Below are 23,738 nucleotides of genomic sequence, written 5' to 3'. Positions count from 1 at the left end.
CTCATTTTAAGTTGTGGGCTAGTTGTTTTGTACTGGTAGTTATTCTGCAACCGAGTTCTATAAATATTTAGCTTTCCCATCTACATCACAAGTTTTCTGATGCTTCCTGAATATTTACATTTTGGCTAGTCTGTTTCTAATTTCTTTAACACTTCACTATATGCTTGGTACCTGTCACCGTGTAGAAGATACTTGTATTTAAGAAACCTATTTCCTGCTCAAGGCATAGGATACTTTAAATCTTTCTTTACAGTACTGGCTGTGAGACTCCAGTGGGTTAGAAAAATCCCATTGCTTCCTCAGATTATATGGGAAGTGTGTCAGAGAAGCCATTTTACATACTCATTTCTCCTTTCAGCCACAAGTTCCTCACAGTACAGCAAAAGAAAACTGATGCAAAAGGCAAGGTTAAAAGTGTGATAGAATTTGCCCGATAACGTAATTTCTTCCTTCTTCTTCAGATGTAGGTGCAAGAAACTACAGGCATTTCTGTGCAGTTTATTACAACAAGAGCCCAGGGTTTGAGATTATCCATGGTTTGCTGGACAGGGTCATGCAGCTTCTGGAAGTACCACCAAATGACGAGAATGGATACACAATCAAGGCAACTGAAGGTAAGGAAGACAGAGTCTGCAGTGTACAGCCGAGGGTGTTCTGGAGCTCAAAGGTTCCCCTACAGTCTGAGGTGAATTTTTGGTTCTCAGCAGTAGGCACTAAATTAATTAATATTATTATTATTATATATACTGTCATACTGCAGTATAAGTGACAAGGCATTAACTGCATTCACTGATTGTAAAATGGGATTGCTGTCTTTCTGTGAGCTGTTCCAAATAGTTTTATATAAATTGTGAATTGATGACTTTTTAAGGAGACTTACAGTAAAGCGTATGCCACGGACTGTTTACAATTAATTACTCCACTGTTTGCAGTGGTAGGTAGGAATTCACTGAATTGATGAGTATGCCAGGTACCCACTGCATTCTCTTTGGCTAACAGTACCTGATCTTTTAATTTATAGCTTTATCTATAGCTTCTATTCATATCTATTTTTATTTATATACTCATATGAAGACACATGCCTTATATCTCTTTTCTTCAAAGACCTGCTGTCTTTGAGGCTGAGCCTGCTACTTAGACAAGTATTTGTCTAACAGCCCTCTTCCTTCTCCATACAGAGTGAGCTACACATGAATTAAAAATAACATCCTTAAGTGCAAAATCTCCTCTGTGTATGTGCATATGCATGTAAGAGAAAGCAAGCAGGCTGACCCCATTACTTCACAGAGTGCGTAGGTTGATGCAAGAGAGCAAGCGTCAGTGACTAATCTATTCTGCCACCTAAAATAACAGTGTAAATACAGTATAGGACAGCAAGACTGCAGGGACAGCAGCTATGACTCTACTCACGTCATGCATTGGTGTTCAGAGATATGAGACACTGACTCACATTGACTCAGCTTGAGCTTAACTCCATTCTGTGCTTACTGGGACAAGTGGCACTAACAGAGGGTCCCTGACAGCCTGACCAAGCTTGCCTATTCATAGAACTTTAATGAAAAAATTGGTAGATGTGTCCCTGTTTTGCAGTGCGCTTGCAAAGATGCCAGACGTAACACTTCAGCTGGTCTCCTAGCGCTTTAATGCATGTTTGTATTGTTCATTGACACTTTATTTTTCCTCCTGTTTTTTGACAAAGTAGTATTTTGCTCAGTATTATTTTGGCAGACTTTCAAAGGGTTTATTAGAATATTGTTAACAGGATTCCCAGGTTGACCAGAGGAATGTTTAAACAATTGTACTTTTTGTTCTAATTAATTCTACAAAGCACAGAACAGGTAATAGCAAAGCTTCTTATTTGGAATGGGGGTGTAGGGTGGTTAGAAGAGCCTCGAGGAGCTGGGTACTTAGCTGTCATTGAAGTCAAACCAAACTGTTAGACTCCTTTTCAAAACCCTTCTGTAGCTTGTTTTTTAATAGACATATCAGGAGTTTGCTGTAGTACTGAAAATAATGGCAAGTGTTTCATATTCTGTACTGTAGCATTTCAGTGATGTATGGCTAGTGTCAGGAAACTGGAAAAAAGGTCTCAAAGAATAATCCTAACACAGTGAAGAAGTTATTTGTAGATACTAGTGCTGTTTAGTATTCCTGATACTGTGGGATTTGAAATGCCCATTCAAAATCCCTGCATTCCCATGACATTACTCCACAATGCATTTAGTGTAAAGGATGGATTATGCCTTGTCATATGCAATATATTACAAGCAGTTTGTGGCTTTTGGCTATAGACAAAAAAAAGTGCTTACTACTCTCTGTTTTGCCAGCAATTCAGAAACTCTCCTGGGATGGCATGTAGATTCCTTGCAGTTCTCCTGACATTGGAATTTAACCTTGGTAACAATGCAGATGGCAGGTTGTCTAGTGCCATAGTGAATGCAGTGTCACTGCACCAACTTAAAAGACCTTGACTGCAGAGATGGTTGGAAGTTGAAGTAGTTTGGGGGATTTTGTTGGGCTTTTTTGTTGGTTTGGGTTTGTGGTTGTTTTGGCTTTTTAACTTGCTTCACAATCTGTCAATTAAGCATGTGAGAGAGAAAATGTCAGCAGATGATGGAGTAAGGTCAATTGCCAAGTGAAAAAAAAAAGAGATATCCTGTAACATCTTAAGAGACTGCAGCATACTAAAATAATTCAGAAGAACAGTGCAAGTTACTTCAGAGGTTTTAAATCAGGACATTACACATGGCATGGATTTTTAGATGCATCTTTATGGAGCACACTTTTTTAATTGCCTGTGCCAAATTAAAATTTTTACAGTGAGAAATGGGTTTATCCTATGACTCTGATTTAGATAGATCCTAGATACTTTTTCTGTAGGTGATCTTAAGCAAAATTTGAGACTAGTAAGCAACACAGTATAAAGGTAGGGGTTTAGCACAGTTGGTTTTAGTTCTTGTGTAACTGATTAAAATGGTTCCAGTGATTATTGAAAAACAATACAAGGAAAAAAAATGTTGTTTTAACTGAGCAACAAAGAATAGATAAAGATGTATTGGGCACATATTTGCCTCTTTTCCAAATTCACTTTGAAAAATGAAATGCCTGTACTATAGTCCTGTTTGGTCCATATGTGCAAATCATGGTTATTTAAGCTCCTTCTGTTCTACCAACACCTAAGTGCCCTGTGATTTGACCTTAAGGTCAGAGTCTTTTTGCCTTTATAGCAACACCTGTGACAAAAGTGCAGATGCTAGAAAATATGGGTGAAATTGTGATGTTCCCCTGGCCTTTGCACTGTGCTTTGGTGTAATCTGAGCTAGGTAATAAATGGAGAAGAGCCATTTGGGGCAGCCTTAAGGAAGAGAGGGGTTTGAGTGACTGAACTCAAGGATTTCAGCATACATTTGGCACTCAGTGCTTTTCAGTTTCTTAAAGTTACCAATAGAACTATTTTTTATCTTATCACCACTAAATATACAAAATCATAAAGCTTTAAGACAGAACTCTGAAATGTTATGCATTGTTTTAAAATGTACTTCTTGATTTGTTAGTGAATCTTACAATTACTGGCCTAGAAAAGCATTTATAGTATAGGCATCCCTAATCATAGATTGAGTACTGTTATTGCATCAATCCTCAAATTTGTATGTGCTCCATAATAAAAATTTTTGCATAAGACTCTTTGACATTTTAGGCAGTCCCATACCATTAATAAAATTTAAAGATCAGTATGGATGTATATGATTAGGAGGTAAACAAAATAAGCTCAAACTTTTAAAGCAATAAAAATATGGGTAGAAAGAGCAAACAAATTTGGTCATATATTATCAGGTAATTTTATTTTTAAAAAATATTTATTTTTTAGTTCACTTTCATCGGTTTCAGTTCCCTTGAATTGAAAGCTATAGGCATTCTGAAAATTATATTGGAAGGTATTTTTAATTTCAAGCTTTAATCTCTGTAGAAGTGGCTGTTTTCTGCAACATTTTGGTCATCTTGTGCTTCTAGATGACCATCTGAGGTAACTATTTTCTTCCAGAAATCAGGACCGTGATCACAGGAAGTGTTGTTAATCATGGGATTTGGGTCCACAGTAAAGTCTTACTTAGGCTAAAAAGAATAAAAAAAAGGGGCTTAGTAAATGCTGACAGTGGCTTCTATATTGCAGCCTTCAAAGGAGTGGTGTGAAGCGTAAGGTACAATTATCCTCTCTCACATTATAACGTTAAGAATGACTGTTCTTTATTCAAGGAAAGAAACCGTGGTTTCTTTCTGTGCATCGATTCTGCTTCACTGTCTGCCCCACTGCCTTCCATGACAATGCTGGTATTTGATGAAATAGCATTCATTCATATGAAAACAAACGATCCCCGAATAGCATGAGCTTGTGACATGAGCTACCTTTTTTGTACATAATTTGTATGAATTTCAGCTAACTCTCGGATTATTTTTTTAATTTTTTTTTTTTTAAGTAAGTGTTCATACCATTCATTCTTTTAGGGTAATCAACAGCTTAGTAAAGCTGGGAAGTCAGTCTGTTTGTGTTCAGCATAAATACGTACTTAATAAATGCATACTAAGTCTTGCTTCCTTCAGTAATTGACAGTTGTCTTTAAAAAAAAAAAAAGGAGAAATTGCACTCCTTTCTTTTTACTGCCCTTATTTAATTACATGAAAGGTGTGGTAAAGTGTAGCAAATTTTAATTCCACAGTAAATCATAGTAATAGCTTCTCATTTAGTAAGGTTTAGCTGTGAAATTAGAGGTGTAATAGTTATCTCCATAACTAAGAACATCAATAAACATTTGCTTTTATAACAATAATTGTACAACAAACAACTTTAAAAAAAGATTTAGACTATGAACCTCAATTCACAAGACAAGAGGAGGGAAGTCTGGGACTAATTCCAAGTTACATGTATGGAATTGAACCCTGGCATCTGTCTCTGGTGGTCAGTTTAAATTGGGAGACTGTAATATACACAGATGTTTAATACCCCTGTTGAACTTGGCATTATTAATACCTGTTTTATTTTAAGGAACTGTAGCTCGATTGCTTTTAATGGCAATCCTGGCCTTTCAGTCGCCTGTCTTGGCAGCCATTGCATCGTTCATGAATGTCAGTAACTATTTACTCATAGATAACTAAAGGGAATATGCCAATTTTGATATTTGGAGGCTTCATAGTATTTCTGACATACTAGAAGATATCAGTCAATTCTTAATCCATTTAATTGGTATTCAAAATACTTTATAGGTGCTATTGCACCCTTCTAATTGTATTTACCAAACTTGTAATTTGAAAGACTGATAATCAGATTCATTTGACAACATCTGTTTTCAATAAAAACCTATCAGCTGGTAATTGACTGTATTCAAGTCCTCTGAATTTTACATTTGCCAATTGCCAAATAATTTTTCTTATCCAGGATCAATCTAGATCATCCACCTTGGAATACTAGCACCACGTTAACATTTTTCTAGCACTACAGAATTCCCATTATTGTTACTATAAGTTAACGGCAGCAGGCAGGATATTTGCTTTGAGAATTGCACCATAATTCTGGTGCCTAAGACTCCTAACATCTCAGAAACATCCCAGTCCTGGCTGATGTAATCAAATATATTCTTCATTTTTTCAGTGGACTGGAAGACACCTTATTATATTCAAGAATACCTATTTTTTCCCCAGATTAAGAAATCTTTATTAAAACCTTATCGATTTCTGTCTCTCATTAAAAGCTCAACCAGTCTTCTTAGCAGATGAAAGTACTCTACCTACAGTTGGTTTCCAATATTGTTAAAAATCTTCCTAATGCCATCTTTATTGCTGTCAGTCATTAATCTTTCCTAGTTTATTCAGTTTCCTTGATGAATTTTCAGCCACTGTTATTAATCACATTTCTCTCATTTTTGTCTGTAAGTAGCTTTTCTGATTTTTGACCACTTTCACTTCAGCACTAAATATGGAGAGTGTTTTAGCCAAATGTTCCCAGTTTTTGTTGGGAAACTAGTACTACTCGTTTATCAAATAAACTGGTCTTGATGATCTCCTGATCTTCCACTCCTATTTTTCTGTTTAGTTTCCCACCCCCAGTCAGCTTCATGAATTAACAACCCTCAGAGGTAAGGACAGGTTTTTAAAATCTGACTGAGTTTAGTACTTTTAAATGTATTACCCTAGTTCTGCAAATTCCTAGTTCAGGAATTCCAGCACTGATCATTACAATGGCTTAATTATAAGGCATCTTGCAAAATTGTACATTTGTCTCTAGTTCCTGTGGCTTTTCCAGTGTTGGCCACTATTGTGAGATCTAATGAATTTCTAATTAATTTCTCATCTTTTTCTCTTGACCCATTTTCCCTGCAGCGTCAAGGGAGCTTAGTCAAGTGAAGAACTACAGTTCTAACAACTCAAAATGAAATTAAATTCTCTAATAAAAATGGGTGTGGCTACTCACTTAATGTCTCTTTAATTGTCTATTATCTCTGCTCCTTATTTCCTTCCTGTAAATATAGGACTTCAGATTTATAGAAACTAAGTCCCTAGAAACTTAGGCCAAGTTTATTTCTGTCTTATCAAGTGTCTCCCCAGACCAATATTGATGCCTCAAATTTGGTTGTAACCCTTTTAAGACCTAAGGAGGTACCTGGCAAAGATATGAACCAGGTGAATTGCTTGTATTATTTAACTAGCCAAAGTGGGAGTCTAACAGTGTGTGTAGTTTCCCCAGATAGACCTGATTTATCAAAATCTGACAGCACACTGTACCACAGCACGTCTCAGAGCTGTCTTGCTGTTGCAAGTGATGCAGTTCTGAAACAGTTTGTGGCAAACCCCAGTTTGTTTCTGGAAATAAGTCTCATTTCATTAGCTGTGTGTTATACAGTTGATCTTTATTATGAAAAAAAGAGGCTATCAGAAGTGAGTTTGGGGAGGGCTTTTCCCATTCCTGTGGTCACTTCAGCTCCTTATCTGAAAGTTTTTGAATGTTCCCTCCCAACACCCTTCAAATATAATCTGTTTGCACAAGCCTTATAAATTCTTCCCCCCCACCCCGGCCAAAGATGTATCAGGTAGAGAAAAAGTACATTATCTTAGCACTGCACAGGATAATAAGAGGTTTGACAGGCTTAGACTTCTGTCTTTTAAGCTTTCATCACCAAATTATGTTTGACACACTTCTTCCCCATATATGAATTTTAAAAGTTCAGTAAGAGAACAAAGAACACATTTGTTTCTCCAATTCAGAGTATTATTTCAGAAGAGAAACTCCTTTTAATTGACTTATTTAGAAGTATATTTCTTATCATATAATACTGGGAGGAAAAATCTATGGTAACTGCAAAAGTGTTCTGGGGAGGGGTGTCAAGTCAACTTGTGAAGAGACACAAGCTGTCATCGCTTATCTACCTCTTTTTGCAAGTACTAACTAATAAAGACTACAGTGTTTTTCTTCCCATTGCATTTTACTCTGATGGATAGGGATGCTCCAAGAAGTAGTAGCATTTCTCCTGACAGACTTTTCATTTTCTACCAGTTTTTGTCAACTCTCAGAACCATCTGAAACATTGTCATTTGTGTTCCTGAGCTGAAGGTGTAGTGTCTTTGCTTGCCACCACTAAAGGCAACTGTTTTAATCATACATCATAACAAGTCTAACAGATAAAAATCTTCCTTTCATCAAGAGTTTTAAACATCTGGCACAGCTTATATTCTAAAATATAGAATTAGGTCATTGCCATTTTCTTCTGTCCTCCTACATATTGAAATAGAAAATTATTTCTTAATCACAAACTACATTTTCAATGTTGCAAAGCCTTCTCTAGAAAAGAGATGATTCATCCAAGCCAGAAGCCTAAGTAGCAGCAAACGGCACATCTTTCTCGGTGAACGGGGCGGTGGTCCAAGTGGCAAGGGTCAGGGTGCAGGTCTGGTTGCACTGGCTTCTCTGGTGAAGTGCTACATTTGACCGGTGCCACAGCTTCGTCCTTTGATTCCATTTTCACCTCCTGCCCAGCTTGCTATGGCTAGAGGCCAACTAAGCATCTGTATGCTTTCATCTTCACTACAGTGTTAATATTCACACTAGCAGTTGTAATCATGTTGAATTTACAGATCATAGCTAAGAAGTTCTCTGATCTGGTTTGATTTTTGAACTGTGATATGAAGTCAGAGGGGCAGTGCTTCAAGTTTTATCTTACATACATTTATTTATGCAATAAAATTTTAAACAGGAATTTGCAAGATTTTGGCTCAAACTTTTGTATCAACACGAATGCAGAATCCCAAGATTAGTATTTCTGTTGCCCACAGTGGAGGAATTGACTTTACCTTTTACCTTTGCTTGTGCTGTATGTGTCAGAAAACAGAAAAAAAAAAAAAATGCTGAGCTAGTGCAGACTCAACCCAGTACATGTGCTGGGGACCTCTTTTTTTCAGTCCAGAAGCAGAATAGCCGTATTTGTCGTAGACTCAGCATTGCATCTAGCCCTGGGCTGGCTCACACTCAGCCAGTTCAAGTGTTTTTGTTCTAGTGGTGCAGCCATGTGCTTCAGCCACAGGGCGTTGGTTTGCAACAGAAGTCTTCATTGCTAAAACCAAGTGATTAACAGTTCCAGTGACTGCTGAGATTCATCTTTTAATTATGTATTATTCCATGCTGGTTTGTCAAGTCATTTTCTAAAAGGCATGAAATGTGGTAGCTGTGAGAGCGTAACATCAGGTGGCTGTTATTTATCTCGGCTGGTAATGTCAAGTCATTGGGAGGGGAGGAGGCTTGGTCTAGAACATGAAGTGATTTAACAACATGCAAACTAAATATGACACACTAAAGTAGACTTGCAGACTGGCTTAGTGCTGGTTCTTGTTATTCTCTAATGCTTGTATGTAAGCAGACCCTAAAAGCTAAAATCTACTACCTTACTATGCATACGTAGAGTCTGTTATACCCCCTACCATAAAGAACATGGTTTAGAGTTTCCTAGTTTCTGACAGATTCTGATGTTTGCAAGATTGAATTATTCCTTTAAATATTTAAAGAGGTATAAAAACATTCATGGAACAGAAAGAAATTAAGGGGTTTTTTTATATTCAAAGCTTTTTGCTGTCTAACTCAAGTGAAGTAGCAAGACACCTTAACAAAAAAAAGCGCGTGCTTTATTTCAGATTAGGAATTCTCTAGTTTTGTAAATAGCTGTGACACTGTATCAGCTTAGGTTTGTGACTGTTAGACAGGATGAAGTATAACATTTCAGATAAATCTGGAAAAATCAGATAAAACTGGCCTAAAAGCAAAGATTAGATTAGCTATGTAATGGTAACTCTACAGTGCAGCTAAATGCCAGTATAGAATTGCTGTTTCTCACAACTGCCACACAAATGCAAATTCATTGAGCTTTATACACAAATACTGACTTCTAGAAAAATATGTGGAATTTGACAGATTTCTTTCTAGGTTTCCTACTGAAGTTTTTCTGTATGCATTATTTAAGCAGCCACCCTTGTACTCCAGCACTGAATACATGAAATCCTGTTACCCAGATCAGTGACCCAAAATGTCTGCTTTCCTTAGCCTCAGCATAAACCCAAATATTACCTTCCATTAGGAAAAGCATGAACACAGTGATTTTACCCAAATAATCTTAAGTGTCTGACACTGCAGTAATCCTGAGGATAACACAAGCGAATAAAGAGGAGCTCCAAACCTATTAGATTCTTGAACCACTTCATGACATTCAGCAACACCAAACATTCTCTATTAAAGTTCCTGGGGCACTCTACAGCAAGAAGAAAAAATAAATCTAGCCTAAAAGTCCCCACTGGTCTCTGTTCTCAACGCAAATGAAGGAAAGCGATTGCTAGCTACACCAGTCCCCGGTTCATCACTGCAACACTCTAACATGACCAGCAATGGTTGCCTGTGGACCCAAGCAGTATTATGATTATTTCCACACTGCTTACAGTGTATAGTAAGTTTGTATCTGTAAAACAATATCATCGATCCCTAAATAGTCTTGCATACAGTCAAATACAGAATAGAATATATTCAGTTGTAGAGTTGTATATGAGGGTTGTTATGAGATAGAAGTATTGGGTTTCCCCTCACACCCTCCCTGAGATACAAGTTAATAAAAATGCAGCCATTGACTTGTTGTAACATGAGAAGATGATTAACTGACTGACCACTGCAAATTTGTGGATGATTCTCCATATTTCCTAGCCTCATTATCTGTACAAGGATTCTAATATTCAACTCTATTTCTGGATATCCAGTGTACCAGTCCAGGTAAATAATTGATTGTCCCTTTACCCTCTTCTGCTATGCCCTGTATGTGGAGGCTTTTGAAAAAAACATAGAAAGAAGTCAGAATGAAAGGTGTCCTTTCAGCAGAGGTCATACTCATTTATATCATACAGATATTTCTTCTGTCACCTTTTCAAGCATTAATTATGTTCTTTGGGGAGAAAAATACATCTAAGGTGTTTACTTCAAATTTGATTGGACCGATTTTAATTTCCTGATGTGTCATTACAGTTAGGGGTGATCTGGGGAGCGGAGGTTGTTCTGGCACAACTTTAGTCAGGAGGTACAAACCAGGAAACTAAAGTTAATAAATATCCCACTGATCCCAAAGTATGGTTTTTCTGGGCATGAGAGTAAATGGGGGAAGAACTGCTGACAGCGTGCAATTTAGAAAAGCAATTGGTGTCTCAGTAAGTTCCAAAAATCATGCAAGACTTGAGATATCCATGATTTTAAAAGTTAGCTGAAAGTACATCATCCCATGACAAGACAAGATTTTGAGGTTGCTGTTGCTTTGCATAACATTCTGGGAGCCTGAATGCACTGCATGCATGGGCAAGAAAAGGCAGTTGCCTTTTAAAATACTGACTTGTCAGATAGTGTCCTATGACTTTGCATTTGAGTGTATCTGCCAAAAGAAGGAATTAGTAAACACTGTGAAGAAACTGAAAAAAGAAAAACAATGTCTAGACTCACAGAAATAAATTCCATCCAATGTAGCACAGGTAAAATACTTCACCAGGTGAGTCAGAATGAGGTAGTGAAAGGGCAGCTGGAGTGACTAAGGGGATGGAGGATTGAGATGAAAGACTTCAGAGGCCAGATGAGCTCTGCTCTATTACCTTCTTAACATTCAGCTTCCGATGTTCCTTCAAATTATAGGAACAAATGAGTGGGTTTGAAGGCTTAGTGCAACTGTAGGCCTATAATACTGCTTTAATCTATTTCTTTTTGAAAAGGAGGGAGAGTAAGGTAGAGAAAAGAAACTGTGCAAGGTGTTTGACAACAAAGAGTGCAGGGAACTCTGAGCTCTTTGAGGGTCAATTAGCCAGAAAATGTGCTAAAGACTACGTGCTCTATTGGATTATTGGCCAAAGAATTACCCCAAAGCAATCAAAGGCTTTGTTGCCTGAAAACAGAGAGGCGATTACAGATTTTGAGGACATGCTACAGAAGCTGTAATTAAAGGTATTACTTCTACATCACTGAACGTTGGAAATTAAGTTCTTACTTGCAGCCATGAGAAGTAGTTTTTGTCTTTTGCTTGCGTGTAGTATGTCAGCATTAAGACATAGCTGGCTTTGGCATCTCTTCTTCAGGAACGCATATTGTATTTCACCCCACCCCTTCTTGTAACTACCGTTTATAACGTTGACATATTAAGAGGTGGATTTCCATTGCTAGACCTTCTGGCTTCCTCTGGTATTGTACGGGTCTCTATCAGCAAGGACAATACGATCTCTGACTAGATTTCAAGGTGAAGTTTATGAAGTACTATTTGTGTGCAGAGCAGAAAGGATTAACTATATCAAGAGCAATAAAACTGTTATCCTTAAAATGGATGGTAAACTACAATCTTTAAATTAGTTTTGGGTCTCGTTGTAGGTCTGGTTGTACCATCAAGTACAAGAACAGCCTTTCAATATAATTGCACCAGTAGCAAACGCGGTCCCTTCCTAGCACACCTACTGATAACGGTGCCTCCAGGTGTGCTTTGGTGGACTGCTTGACTAGTGAAAGCTTTCTTAGGAAGAGCATGTTCTTCACAGCTATACTATTCTCGATCATATTACATACACAGATAGGACAACTGTCTCTATTGTCAACTTTGAACTCCTGTTCAAAAGCTACAGGTCACAGCTGCTCACTTTTAACTGGGAAGGCACCTTTTGGGCTCCTTTTCACATCAAGACTCTATTGAAGCTTAAGAGCACTAGGCTTCAGCTTAGGGTGTGATTTATTCACACGAGACAATAATGTCTGCATCTTATGCAGACATCTTGCATACAGCCTTGACTGTCACTCTAGTTTTACACATTACCTCAAGGGTTGATACAGTAGTCCGGGCCATAACACAAGCTTTGCTAGAAATCCAAAGCACCATTGCTATTTACTTGATAATAGATGAAATACTCAAATCAGAAAAAAAAAATCCTTACCTTTTTTTCCTGCTTATTTTGATGCATCCTCCGGTGTGCTGTCCTGCTCTGTGGGCTCAGGTCCCCCTGCAACCCACAACTTCTCCTCAGCACAGCAAGGTTCCTCTAGCTCAGGTCTCCTTTTCTAGTCCTGGTTGGTCCCTCAGTCAAAGCACTCCCCCAGCTGCAAAATGCTAGTTTCTCTTTTCCCCACTTTCTGCTCAGATTTTTCATGTTTCTTCTGAGTTCTTTCTTTCTTTATGCATTTTATGGCTGAATTTTTTTATCTGAAATTTACATTTGCTCCAAACTCAGGTGCCCTGAGAGAGATATATGGACCAACAACACCCATTCTCAGGCATGAACCAACTTACTTCCCTTACCACATGTGCAGTCGAAGGGAGAGTCACTAAGTTGAGGGAGACCTTAGATCCCCCATCTGTGGGATGCAGTCTGGAGGCCCTTTTGGCAGGCAGGAATATACTTTGAAGCATTCTGTAGTGCAGCCAATTATCATAATACTAGTTTCATTATTAACCAGAGTTCATAAACTCTCTGTAAACCTATTCCTCAGCTCGTGTTTCTCCAGTGCAAAAGCCAAGTGTTAGCTAGACAGATGGGGACCCTAAAGCTTTTAACAGGTTCGTTCATTTTTGCTTATTGTCTGATCTCTTCCAGTTACAGAATTACACCCTGCAAGTGCCATGTCTGAAAAGCACCAGGCACACAAGTGACTGCACTGTGAAGTAGCCAACATTTTGGGGTTAGCTTAACTAGAAATGGAGACGGTTTGAAGGTCCCGCTTCCTGCACTTTGGGGACCTAAATGTTCCCCCTTGATATTAATTATATAGTTACCTCTTCACTGCAAGGAAGTGCAAAGTAAAATAAATAACATCCTGGTCCAGCATCAGTTGCTGCATGTGAGACAAAAATGTGGCTGTGAATGCCTCACTCGTAACCTGGAGCAGCGTGTTCAGGGCCACACAATGTACGGTTTCACGGTAAAGGCTTCAGCCAAATCAACAGCTTGTCCCACTCTCCTCCCCTCTCCCGATGGGGAGCCACCACCTCCTTCTTGGCGGTGGTGATTCACTGATTCAGTTCACTTGTGTTAGGGAGCTCTATAAGCTTATAGTAAGAAGATACATTTTATTGGTATTAAGATTCTAGCTAACAAGTCTTCATTTTATGCCATAATCGTTAGGCCATTTCATAGTTCATGATACAATGTCATGAATTGCCATCAGTTTTCAAAATTTATCGCAAATGTGTATTATTTAGTTCAATGTAAGGGAACTTCTACTGAAACTAACCTTCTAGGGAAGGTCAGTAGTGGTGGATGGGAGGGTTGGGGTAAGGCTTGAAGTCCCCCTGCTGCCTGTCTACCTTCTGCCTAACTTCTGGCTGGGAGACCGACAACTGGTGGCGCCCGGGTAGCAGAGCCTGAAAACATAAAATTGTTTCACACAATGGGAAGTGGCACAGATCTTGGAAACTGTCTTTGATAGATTGACTGAGTGCAGTATTATTTTGGACACCATCCAGATGTCTACAAGAAGTTTAAAAACAGTTAAGTCTCATGATATAATTGGATCTAGATGTGCAAGAAGATAACGTAACTTTCCCAAGGCTACACACAAGGCAGCTCAGAAGAACGGACTCCCATCTTTTTAACTAACCGTATTGTCAGAGCTCTTTTTTCCTATGATTTTATAGTGGGGTACCATGCCAACATTATTAACTACTGCTTGGTTCTTGCTCTTCTGCCAGTTTAAGCTTACGGTCAAATTTCTAAAAACAATGTCACTATGTGCTGCTCACATCATTGGTACAATACCAGCTTTATTCACAAAGAGGAAAGCCTTTACCACGAGCTACAAGGGCACTTTATTTTTAGGTTATGTTTTCACCCACAATCTGCAGTGTGATCTGTATGTGTGGCATTTGTTTCTTTTCTAAATTCATTTCGTCAAGTTTTATTTTAACACTTGTTTTGAATAGTGCGGCTTGGCAGTGGCAAGTGTCTGTTTGGCTAGAGTCACGTGCCGGCAACATCCAGGGGCTAGATAATTCCACTTTTGTACGTCCGGTGTAAGTAGTCGGTTTGCGCTTGTAGCTAAGACTGGAACTGGATGATTTAAAAGACACTGGTGCTGAATATTTTTTAAAACAGCCTTTAGTTAATATTACTGTGATCATTTACTACTGCTGTCAGATTTCACAAGGCAGCCAAAATTGAAGTACACATTTACGTTAATTTGCACTTGCAGCAAGTTGGACAAGAAAAAGACGTAATTGCTGTTCTGATTCTTGTAGCTGCAAGTTATGACTACAAAACTCACAGGAGACACTTCTTAAATGATCTATTTCCATTGGGGGGATAACAAAAAATACATCTCTGGGCTTGACCACTAGTGAACAGAGTGTCATGAAAACGTTCCTGAGGTTTGTGAGGTTAATGTGGCCCTTTATTGCCTTTTTTAAATAGCTCCTTGTAAATGCAGTAAAATATCCTGTGCTGATCCTGAACCTTAAATAGCATTTGGAGCAACCAGACTAAGCTGCCATTAGCTGCCAATTCTTGCGACCCTTTTGCGGGATCGCAGAGGGTGCTGAGGGGCTGAGTGCTGTGTCGGTAGCAGGCAGGGACTGGAAGCAGCTCCTTGGCTGTTGTCTTCATACTGACACAGAAGCCAGTGGAACAGGGATGTTTCTCGTCTGCACTGATGCAACCTCAGGCACACCCAATCACCAGCTCTCCTTGTAGAAGATGCTGTGTAGGATTTTAGCCTATTGAGATAAAGATGCAGAGCAAGGGGTGAGGGCAGGGAAGCTGACTGGTCCCTGATGCTGTCCCTGCCAACTTGTTTAACTTCTGAGCAGAAATCTAGTGAAGAGCCCTTCCCTCTCTGCAAGGGCAGCAGCATTAAAAACACGGTAGGGGCAGCTTTCTACAGGAGGATCTGTAGGATTCAGTGGCCTTGTTTCATCCTCTTCCCTTTCCTCCTTTGAGTTCACAGCATCATCTGCAGCACTGCTCACTGGAGGTCCTGCACTCTGTGCCTTGCTTCCACACACTTGTTATGAAAGAGGTGGCTTCAGAATGAGCAGCTTGCTGGTTTGGTTTTGCCTTTTGAAGGGATATCAGGTCAAAATGCCACTCAACTCAGGACAGAGACAAAAAAAATGCAAGTGTAGCTGCTATAGGCAAGCTTAAATGTATTGCTGGTATAGTCACCACACACAGATAAGCTCACAGATAGGCAAGGCTTTCCATGAAAAAGTCTGCACAGCTCCTCCAAGTTCTTCATGACCAATTAAACTAATTTTTTTTAAATTCACAAATAACATTTAAAACTTGGGGCTAGGTTTGAGGTAAGAGGAAGAGGATCTTCAACTTCTTTTGAGTTGTTCATTGTTGCACGGTTTTACAGTGTATATGAAACTGCTTAAAAGCTCTTCTCCAGATGAGGAATGTAGGTTGTTTCTAATTATGTGACATGTAATCAAGCGTGACATGCCTACTTACCCCTTAGATGACAGCAAGCTTTATTTCCTTGAACAGAGTGAGGTGGGAAACATTCAGGTGTTAAATAGCCTAAAGCGGGCAAAAAAAGTTCTTCTTTTCGGTAGACCTCTGACTCGACTTTTCTGTGCTAATTTCTATTAAAGGAGTAACTCAGTCAAAACAACTGGAGTGTGAAAAATGCCCACGCTTTGGGCTTCACATTTTATTTTTAACTCAAAGTGTTTCCTTGTTCTCTATCAATCATGACAATTGTTAATGCAAGAAAGTGAGAGCCCCTTCTTAGCATCTCAGCACAGAGAACGGTTTAATACTGAGAGCTTTGTTCTCCATGTCGAATGCCTATTGACTTCTTTGGCCCGGAGAAATATTGATTTTTCTCTCACTTTCTTTACAGGCTCTGCTTTCTTTCCTGGTCGCTGTGCCGAGATCTTTGCCAAAGGTCAAAGCATTGGGAAACTTGGAGTCTTACACCCCGATGTTATCACCAAGTTTGAGCTCACCATGCCATGTTCTGCCCTAGAGATCAATATTGAGCCCTTCATGTGAAGACGGGACTTTTATCCTCCTACAGCCGTCCACCATCACATGCAGCACCCTCTGCTCTTTTGTCGTCCTCTGCGGGGGACATCCGCTTACGCTTTTATGTTCCAATAAACCAGAAAAACAGAGCCTGGCTCCCTGTGTAAGTAAGTTCCTTACAGTGCAATTTGGCTAGCTTCTGCAGGGTAGGAATGTGGCATCTCGGACAAGACTGTGCCTTCAATGTTTTTAAAGGGCGGGGGGAAGAAACAAGTTGGGTAAAAGCCCAGTGTTTTACAAGAGAAATGTAATGGCAGAGCACATGATTAGTTTTCAAAATCAGAAATGTTCCACAGACACAGCTTCATACTGTAACTGATTATGGCTGCATAACAGGAATCTCATTCTTTTCTTATTGCATGAAATAAGATAATTGATTAGAGCAAATGTTGAGTGAATGTGAGCAGAACTAAGGAGTTGAGCTTTTCTTCTGTACGGTTGTCATGTGCTCATCAATGGCTGGGGGAGGAAAATAAACTTGTTTCATGAAAACCAGAGCTATTTTTTAAGCAAGATGTGTGTAATATCTGCTTCCCTACTCCAGACATAACTGTTGATCCTTTATCATTCTAAATTCAGAAAGGGGAGGGGGTGGAATTAAATTTTTTCATGGTTGATGTAAGCCTAGTGGTTTTTGAAGCTGCAGACCAAATTGGGGAAATGCATTTAAGAGCATATGCCAGTGGTCTTTTGCATGAAGAGCTGAAAAATATCAAAGCCTTTGTCCAGCTGAGGCTGGCATATTTGTCTGGAGAAGTTAGCGTGGTCCCGCTGCACTCTCATAGCCCCACCAGTGGCTTTCTGGACCCCAGCTGCCCAGCAGGGACCACGCGGCTTTCGGACAGTTTTTACTTTTCTTGCAGCCTTGCCGCTGACAACACATGAGAACCTCTGGCAGGTCAGGCTGTTCCTCTAGGTAGCTTTCTGGCAGCAGCTATGCTACAGCCCGGCGCCTCGTGCCTCTGCTATCTGGGAAACTGAGAACCTCCATCCAGCACGGCGGGTCCCGATACATCCCTCCTGGCGTAATGGCACTGAGTGGGTGGCCAGCTCAGTACTTCGAAGCAGGCTTTTTACCGGCTTGCTAATGAAGCTGTCTCTCCCTCATTTGCAATGTTATGACCATCACTAATGTTGCAGGCTAACAACAGCGAGTATTTTGCATTAGGCCAGTACACTGTGGCTCGTTTCCATTGTGAGAGCCAGATAGGCTCTGATCCCAGGAGGGGACCGTCCAAGGATGGACATCTGGGTGGTGCTGGAGAAGGGTGTTACAAAGACTAGCTCATTGAGAAGAGAGATGTGCAACGGTGAAGGTAAGGTAAGCTCATAGTTACATGATCTGCATGTCTGTGCCGATCCCTATCACTGGACCCACGATGGCTTTTCAATGGTAGCCCTGCTGGTAATCTTAACAGGTGGGAGGGCAACAGGCAAGGCTTTTTGGTGCAAGTGTTAATCCAGTATGAAAAATACACTACAGTTACCCATCTGGAAACCCTACGGTTCCCCTCAGATGGAAGTGTAGATTTTAATTATCTCTGCATGACAGACGTGAAATGAGAATATAGCTATTGCCATACGTTGCACGACTGGCTCCAGTGCCCACAGAGAGTGAGAAAACTGCAGCTCACATTTTAAAGTCTCCCAAGGGATTAGCCAGCTTGTCGTTTGCAGGATATATCTCGCCATGATGCCTACACAACTGTAACCAAGCAAGCTCACAGTGTGGGAAGCAATCTGTAACGCAGATGGTAAGTATTAACCCCCCCTGTTTATTAGTGTGTCATGCATGGGGATTAGGACGACAATAAGGCAGATTTGCATTTCAGCAGAGTACAGGCATATTTGCGTGCACTAAATATGTTTCTCTACGTAAGATTTCTAACTCTTTGGGTGTCCCAATTCTCCTGTGAATATAATGTCCTTTGAGTGTAAAGACCAGATTAGCCTGGGGCTAAAGGCTTGAGCTGCAGTGGTATGTGTTGCGAGGCTTTTAGGGATCACTTCTTCTCCTTTTTCATACCATTTGCCCATGTGTCAGTGGCTAAGTGCTCCACAAGTGGGACATTAGCTCTGTCCCAGTAAAGGAGCATTACTTGCCTAAAGGGGAGGAAGAGAGTTGCAAGAAAGGTTAAAAAAATCCTCTTAGAGCCACTGACTCCTCTCAGAGCTAGACACGGTGCCGGCAGCCTTGCAGAGGCTGCTCTAGCTCTGAACTTCAAGCTTTGCTGTAGTGCTGTGCTCAGCATTAGCTGTGAATCCTGATGAGTGGGACTCTTCATACAAGTCTAGCATATTTATTGCAGGGCGTCGTCTTTCGTATCCCAAAACCAATTCTCTGATAGTTGCAGTTTGCTCATAGCTGTATTCAAAAATCAAGGTATCTAACACACAGCTTTGTGCTAGAGAGAGCCACCGCGAGCACTGCTATTCTGCTTTTACCCTTTGCTGTAGCTATGGTCCCTGGCAAAGGAAACATTGTCTGCTGATGGTGGTGACTTTTGAGCAATTTTGGAACATCTTTTGATCTTTGAGTATTTCTTTAAGGAAGAGTTGGATTTTTCACTAGTGGTCCCCAATTATGAATTAATTTTAGCCTGTTCCTGCTGGCTGTGGGTACTGGGTCATCGCTCGGGACCTGAACACGAGCCCAGAAGGCTGGAGAACTGGTGACAGAGAGGTCAAAGCCCATTTTAATGTGCTGCCTGGGTGACTGCTGGGTTCCGTTCAGCTGGACAGGAGTACTGACTTCTGGGTTTGTCCTTGCTGTGCTTCGGTCCTGCAGAGGTGCTTTTCCAAGCAGCAGCACCCCCGGGACAGCCCGGCTCCAGCTCCCAGCCGCAGCTCTCTGCGCTCACAGGTCCCTGCTGCTGTTGCGCGGGAGTGTTTACGTAAGGGTAACGGTGCTTGGGACCATTTCCATCGCCGGGCTGGTAGCGTGCTCGCTTGCCATTTGAATCGTTCTCAGTTCAGCAGGTGAGTACGGAATAGGCCGAGCAAAAGCAAGGGGTGCTGCCGGGAGGCTGCCGTGGGGATCACGGCCTTGGGCACACGCGACACTTCTGACCGTCCGGCGACCTTGAAACCGAGCCCGGCATGAGGGAAGGCCAGTGGGCCAGCAGGCAGGCCATGGCCGCAGGCCGAGTGGCGAGCGTGGGCCCACGTGGGCAGCGGGGGAAGCGATGCGCTCCGACAGGAGCAGGGGCTCGGGAGCAGCAAACGAGGGTCATGCTTTACGCGGGTTTTAGCAAATGTGCAATATCCCACCCGCTGCTGGAGCCACACTTCCACCCTGTTCAGAGAGGTACCCGTATTTCCTAACTTCTACTTGCAGCAGGCGGTAAAGAAGTTAAAACTGAAACTATTTTTTTTTCTGTCCCCTAAATCAAATCACCTGTACCCACAAAAGCAGCCTGCAAGCCTGCTTGCACTTTTACCCAGAAGCTTGTAAGGATGAGGAGACTGTGGTCATGACAAAGTTACTGCTGGAAAATTAAACCAGGCAAATTCAGTGCTTGCCGGTTTGGTTTTTAATCCTTGCCGAAGGATGCGATAACATCTGGCCACTGCCTTGAGAAGCTGGTTCTGCGCTGGGGGCCGGCACACAGAGATGCCCTGTGACAGGAGGAAGCCTGGATTGGCACCACACGCCCGGAAAGCAGTTTGCAGAGCGAGCGCACCAGAACAAGGCATCCTCAAGGCAGGACAGAGTGGACTAAGCTAAGGGCGAGATACCTGTTACATCCCTCTTGACAGCATAACAAAGGAAATTTAGAAAAAGATTGTCTTGCAACCCCCCCTCCAGCTGAAGGCCACTGCGGGACAAAGAGCTGTAGTGCTGGACCAGGACGTATGGGACAGTACTGAGGAGAAGTCAACAGCCCGGGCTCCAAGGCCAATGCTCCGCATCTGGAAGTTACATCCTACCCTGTTGACATTGAGAGCAGTGTTTTACTCTAAAAACTGAGCATTCCTACTCAAGAGGATTCAGCTGATGCCTTTTGTGGCACTGAGTACAGAACATGAACAGCAAACCAGCCACAAAACCTCATTTTCTACCATCGCGCTGGAGATGAGGAGGTGGGGAGCATTTCCAAAGAGAGCAAGGACACATGCTGGATTGGAGCTTCAGGTTAGTGAAATACAGAAAGGGTGGCATGTCTTACCTTGTCAGAGGACTTGCTTTGTCAAGCCTGGCCCTGTGGGAATAGCTGTGGTCCTGTGAGCATCCCACAAGCAGAGCCTCAAGCAGGAAGCCCAGCTGAAAGCCTTGCCTGGTCCCAGCCAGCCTGGAGATGCTGCAGCAGTCGGGGCTCACCCCAGTCAGCTGTGGGCACTTGGGGGCCCACGGGCACAGCCCTTCCAGCCAGGAGGTGACACTGAGGGGAGAGCATGGCCCTGCTCGGTTTCAGATCCACATCCTTGACAGCAACACCGTGTTAGACTCCTCAATGAACATGAAATATTCTGCAGTTTATGGGATTTCATGCTATAATTGCATATATTACTTTAAAATGAAATTTGGCTTTCAATTAGCTCTTTAGTCTATTAGAGGTAGATATTGCAGGTGAAGAAGATTCCAGATACCCAGGTGTCCCCCGTTATTGACAACATGGCAACTCGCATGTTTCCATTTGCAAAGGATGTAATAAAGGGTTGTGAGTAGATCAGTAGTCTTTTACGTTTTAAAACCAAGCAGGATGTTGCTGCCGAGCCCAGAGGAGCCAAAGCTCGCAGCTAGACTGAGCAGGGGACGAGGGGCCGCAAGCAGGCCAGCTTGGAAGAGAGGTGGGTGGCTGCATTTGAGAGGCTTTTTAAACTGCAACTCATTTACAGCATTTCAGCATTTACAAGGAACAACAGAGGACACAAAATGAACAGAGAAACACCAAATTTTGAAAATAGGTATATTTTAAAATTTGAACCAAGTACAGTTTGGTACAGTTTGCATGTATTGCATGAATCACATGCAGGTGAATACTATAAAAGGTAAAAATACCTGTGCACGTATTTATAAATCCAAGCATTTATATATAATTTATAAAATTTTCATAGCATAAAATATCTGTGATTCAGAACAGAAATTTTACAGATAAAACTGCATGAATGTCCCAGTCAAACCATGCCTTTCTTGGGGCCAACTGATTTCACCTCACAGGTTCAACACTCAGCTTGCTGTCAAGTTTTTTTCCCAGTTTTGGTCCCATCCAGTGTGTCCATGTGGTCCCTCCACAGGGCTTCAGCTCTTTATACACCCTTAACAGAAGATGCTTAAAGGTGTTTTAAGGCCTGATGGCAGCACTTCTGTGGTGCATGGGAGAGAAGGAGACTGAGGATGGGACCCTGTGGCTTTGGTAGCCCAAGTCCAGCACTCACCTGAGGGCACGTGTGAGCAGGCTCGTGCCCTGCTGAAAGACTCGATGAAGCTGTTTGCATGCACATGTAAGGGCCGCACAGCCAGATTTAAAACAGTTTATCCAAATCTAAAAATTATCAAAATTTCTGCTTGCATTTCTTCTGGAGACTACCAACCTGGTTTTAAAATCGCACGGCTCTTTCACATGCACACCTCCCGCTCCTCAGACAAAGCTCCCAGCTACCTTTTTTTTAACTTGATTATATTTATCCAAGCAGCCAAACTGATGGCAAAGCACCTCCTTTACATTCTTCAGGTTAATTTTTCTTGCAGCCAGGAAGACGAGCGTAGGTGGTTAAAAAGCTGGCTTTTACATAGGTGCTGCCAGGGAAAGGCATGGGGACCATTCTTGGAGCTCCGCAGTCATAGCATGCTGCATTTTTCCAGCCAAGCAGACCACATTCACCGCTGTATTTCTCAACAGCTCATCGGTCCAACAGCAGATATATATGTTTTTTTTAAATAAGCAGCCTGAGTTATAGCGACGACCCTTCAATGAACACTCCTCGACTGCTATTCTACAAGTGTATACACAGTATTGCAAGATGCATGGAAGACCAACCGTAATGCTGTGCAGCACCAGAAAATGATGGCATCTCACTGCCACACGGTGTAGTCACCAGAGTCACCACTCAGCTCCTTCCACAACGTGGTTTAAGGACACTACTTGTCACCGAGGCCCTGCACAATAGGAAGGGCTTTGTCCCATCTCCTAGACAGGGAAGCTAAATTAGAGTTAAATAGTTTGAACACAAGCCTCAACATTGTGGTAACAGCTCTGCTCCGTTGTATGTAGGTAAAAGATCTTTTAGCGCAGGCTTTCATATTACTATTCAAGGTGGATTTGTTATAAATAACTTTAAATGTTTTGTGTTGGATTTTTCTTTCGTCTATTTTACTTTTTAGTTTTTTTTTTTTAAAAGGATTGCAGTGGGTAAAACCATACACACAGAACTAGCCAGGTCCGGTAGTGCCGTCAGAAGACACTATGACAAGCGACAAGTACAATAATCATCAGATTGCGTTAGGGAAATGCACAGCCCTACCCAAGCGTGGCCATCTCTGGTCTCTGCCGATGCTGGCTGCTGAAGAAACCTGCCATCTTGGCCAGCAGGACGCTCCCACTGAAGCCTGACAGTGGGAAGGTACCAGCACTTGAAAGGCTCCACCTCCCTCCATTTCCACATCACCTTCCCATCTTGAGACGCTCTTCCTTCGCCCCCAGTTCTCAGGGGATAGCGGGGCGCAGACAGAGCTCTGCACGTCCCAAGGATGGCTCTTCGCTCTTGGCTGGTGGCCTCTTCGCCCACCCCACCAGCCGCTCACTGCCCTGTGCCCCAGACGCGAGCCCTTCCTTGGCTTGCTCTCCTGCTTCAGCAGGAGCAACCCCGTGGCCAAGCAGGCGGTTTTGCAGCCCACAGGGGCCAGCGTCCCACAGGCACAGCCATGCTTCCCAGCACACCAACCCCACAGCAAACCAGGCGCTGCTGCCGTTCCAGCAGGGATTTTGGCTTTGTACTCTGCGCTTGTCATCTTCAGTCATCTGGGCCAGGGGTCTCTAATTATGGGACACAGCGGGGTCACTGATTTGTAACCCAAAGTTATTTGTGTCCAGCGATTCCCACGACTGTTCCGTATCAGGTATTTTAGGCCAGCGCAGAAAGGCACAAAACACTTTTTGGTCAAGTTACCAGCCTTGATCGACTCATCGCGACTCTGAAATGGTGGTGCCGTGTGTTACTTTGTAAGGAAGGCGCTGCGC

At 41.8% G+C, this 23,738-nt stretch overlaps 1 protein-coding gene across 1 annotated transcript in view; it reads left to right on the top strand.

Moving 5' to 3' along the window:
• Window positions 1–16,524, top strand: part of FARSB (phenylalanyl-tRNA synthetase subunit beta) — a gene marked incomplete at its 3' end in the record, with an annotated part of 41,575 nt that extends 25,051 nt beyond the window's left edge. Inside the window, exons 16-17 of the mRNA XM_082003450.1 lie at window positions 462–614; window positions 16,373–16,524. Of these exons, the coding sequence (XP_081859576.1) occupies window positions 462–614; window positions 16,373–16,524 (305 nt within the window). The remainder of the gene's footprint in view (window positions 1–461; window positions 615–16,372) is intronic.
• Window positions 16,525–23,738: the final 7,214 nt, after the last annotated feature.

This window comes from Phaethon aethereus (assembly GCF_964289735.1).
Source record: "Phaethon aethereus genome assembly, chromosome: 9".
Lineage (NCBI taxonomy): Eukaryota > Metazoa > Chordata > Aves > Phaethontiformes > Phaethontidae > Phaethon > Phaethon aethereus.
This window is presented reverse-complemented; position numbering and strand designations above follow the sequence as displayed.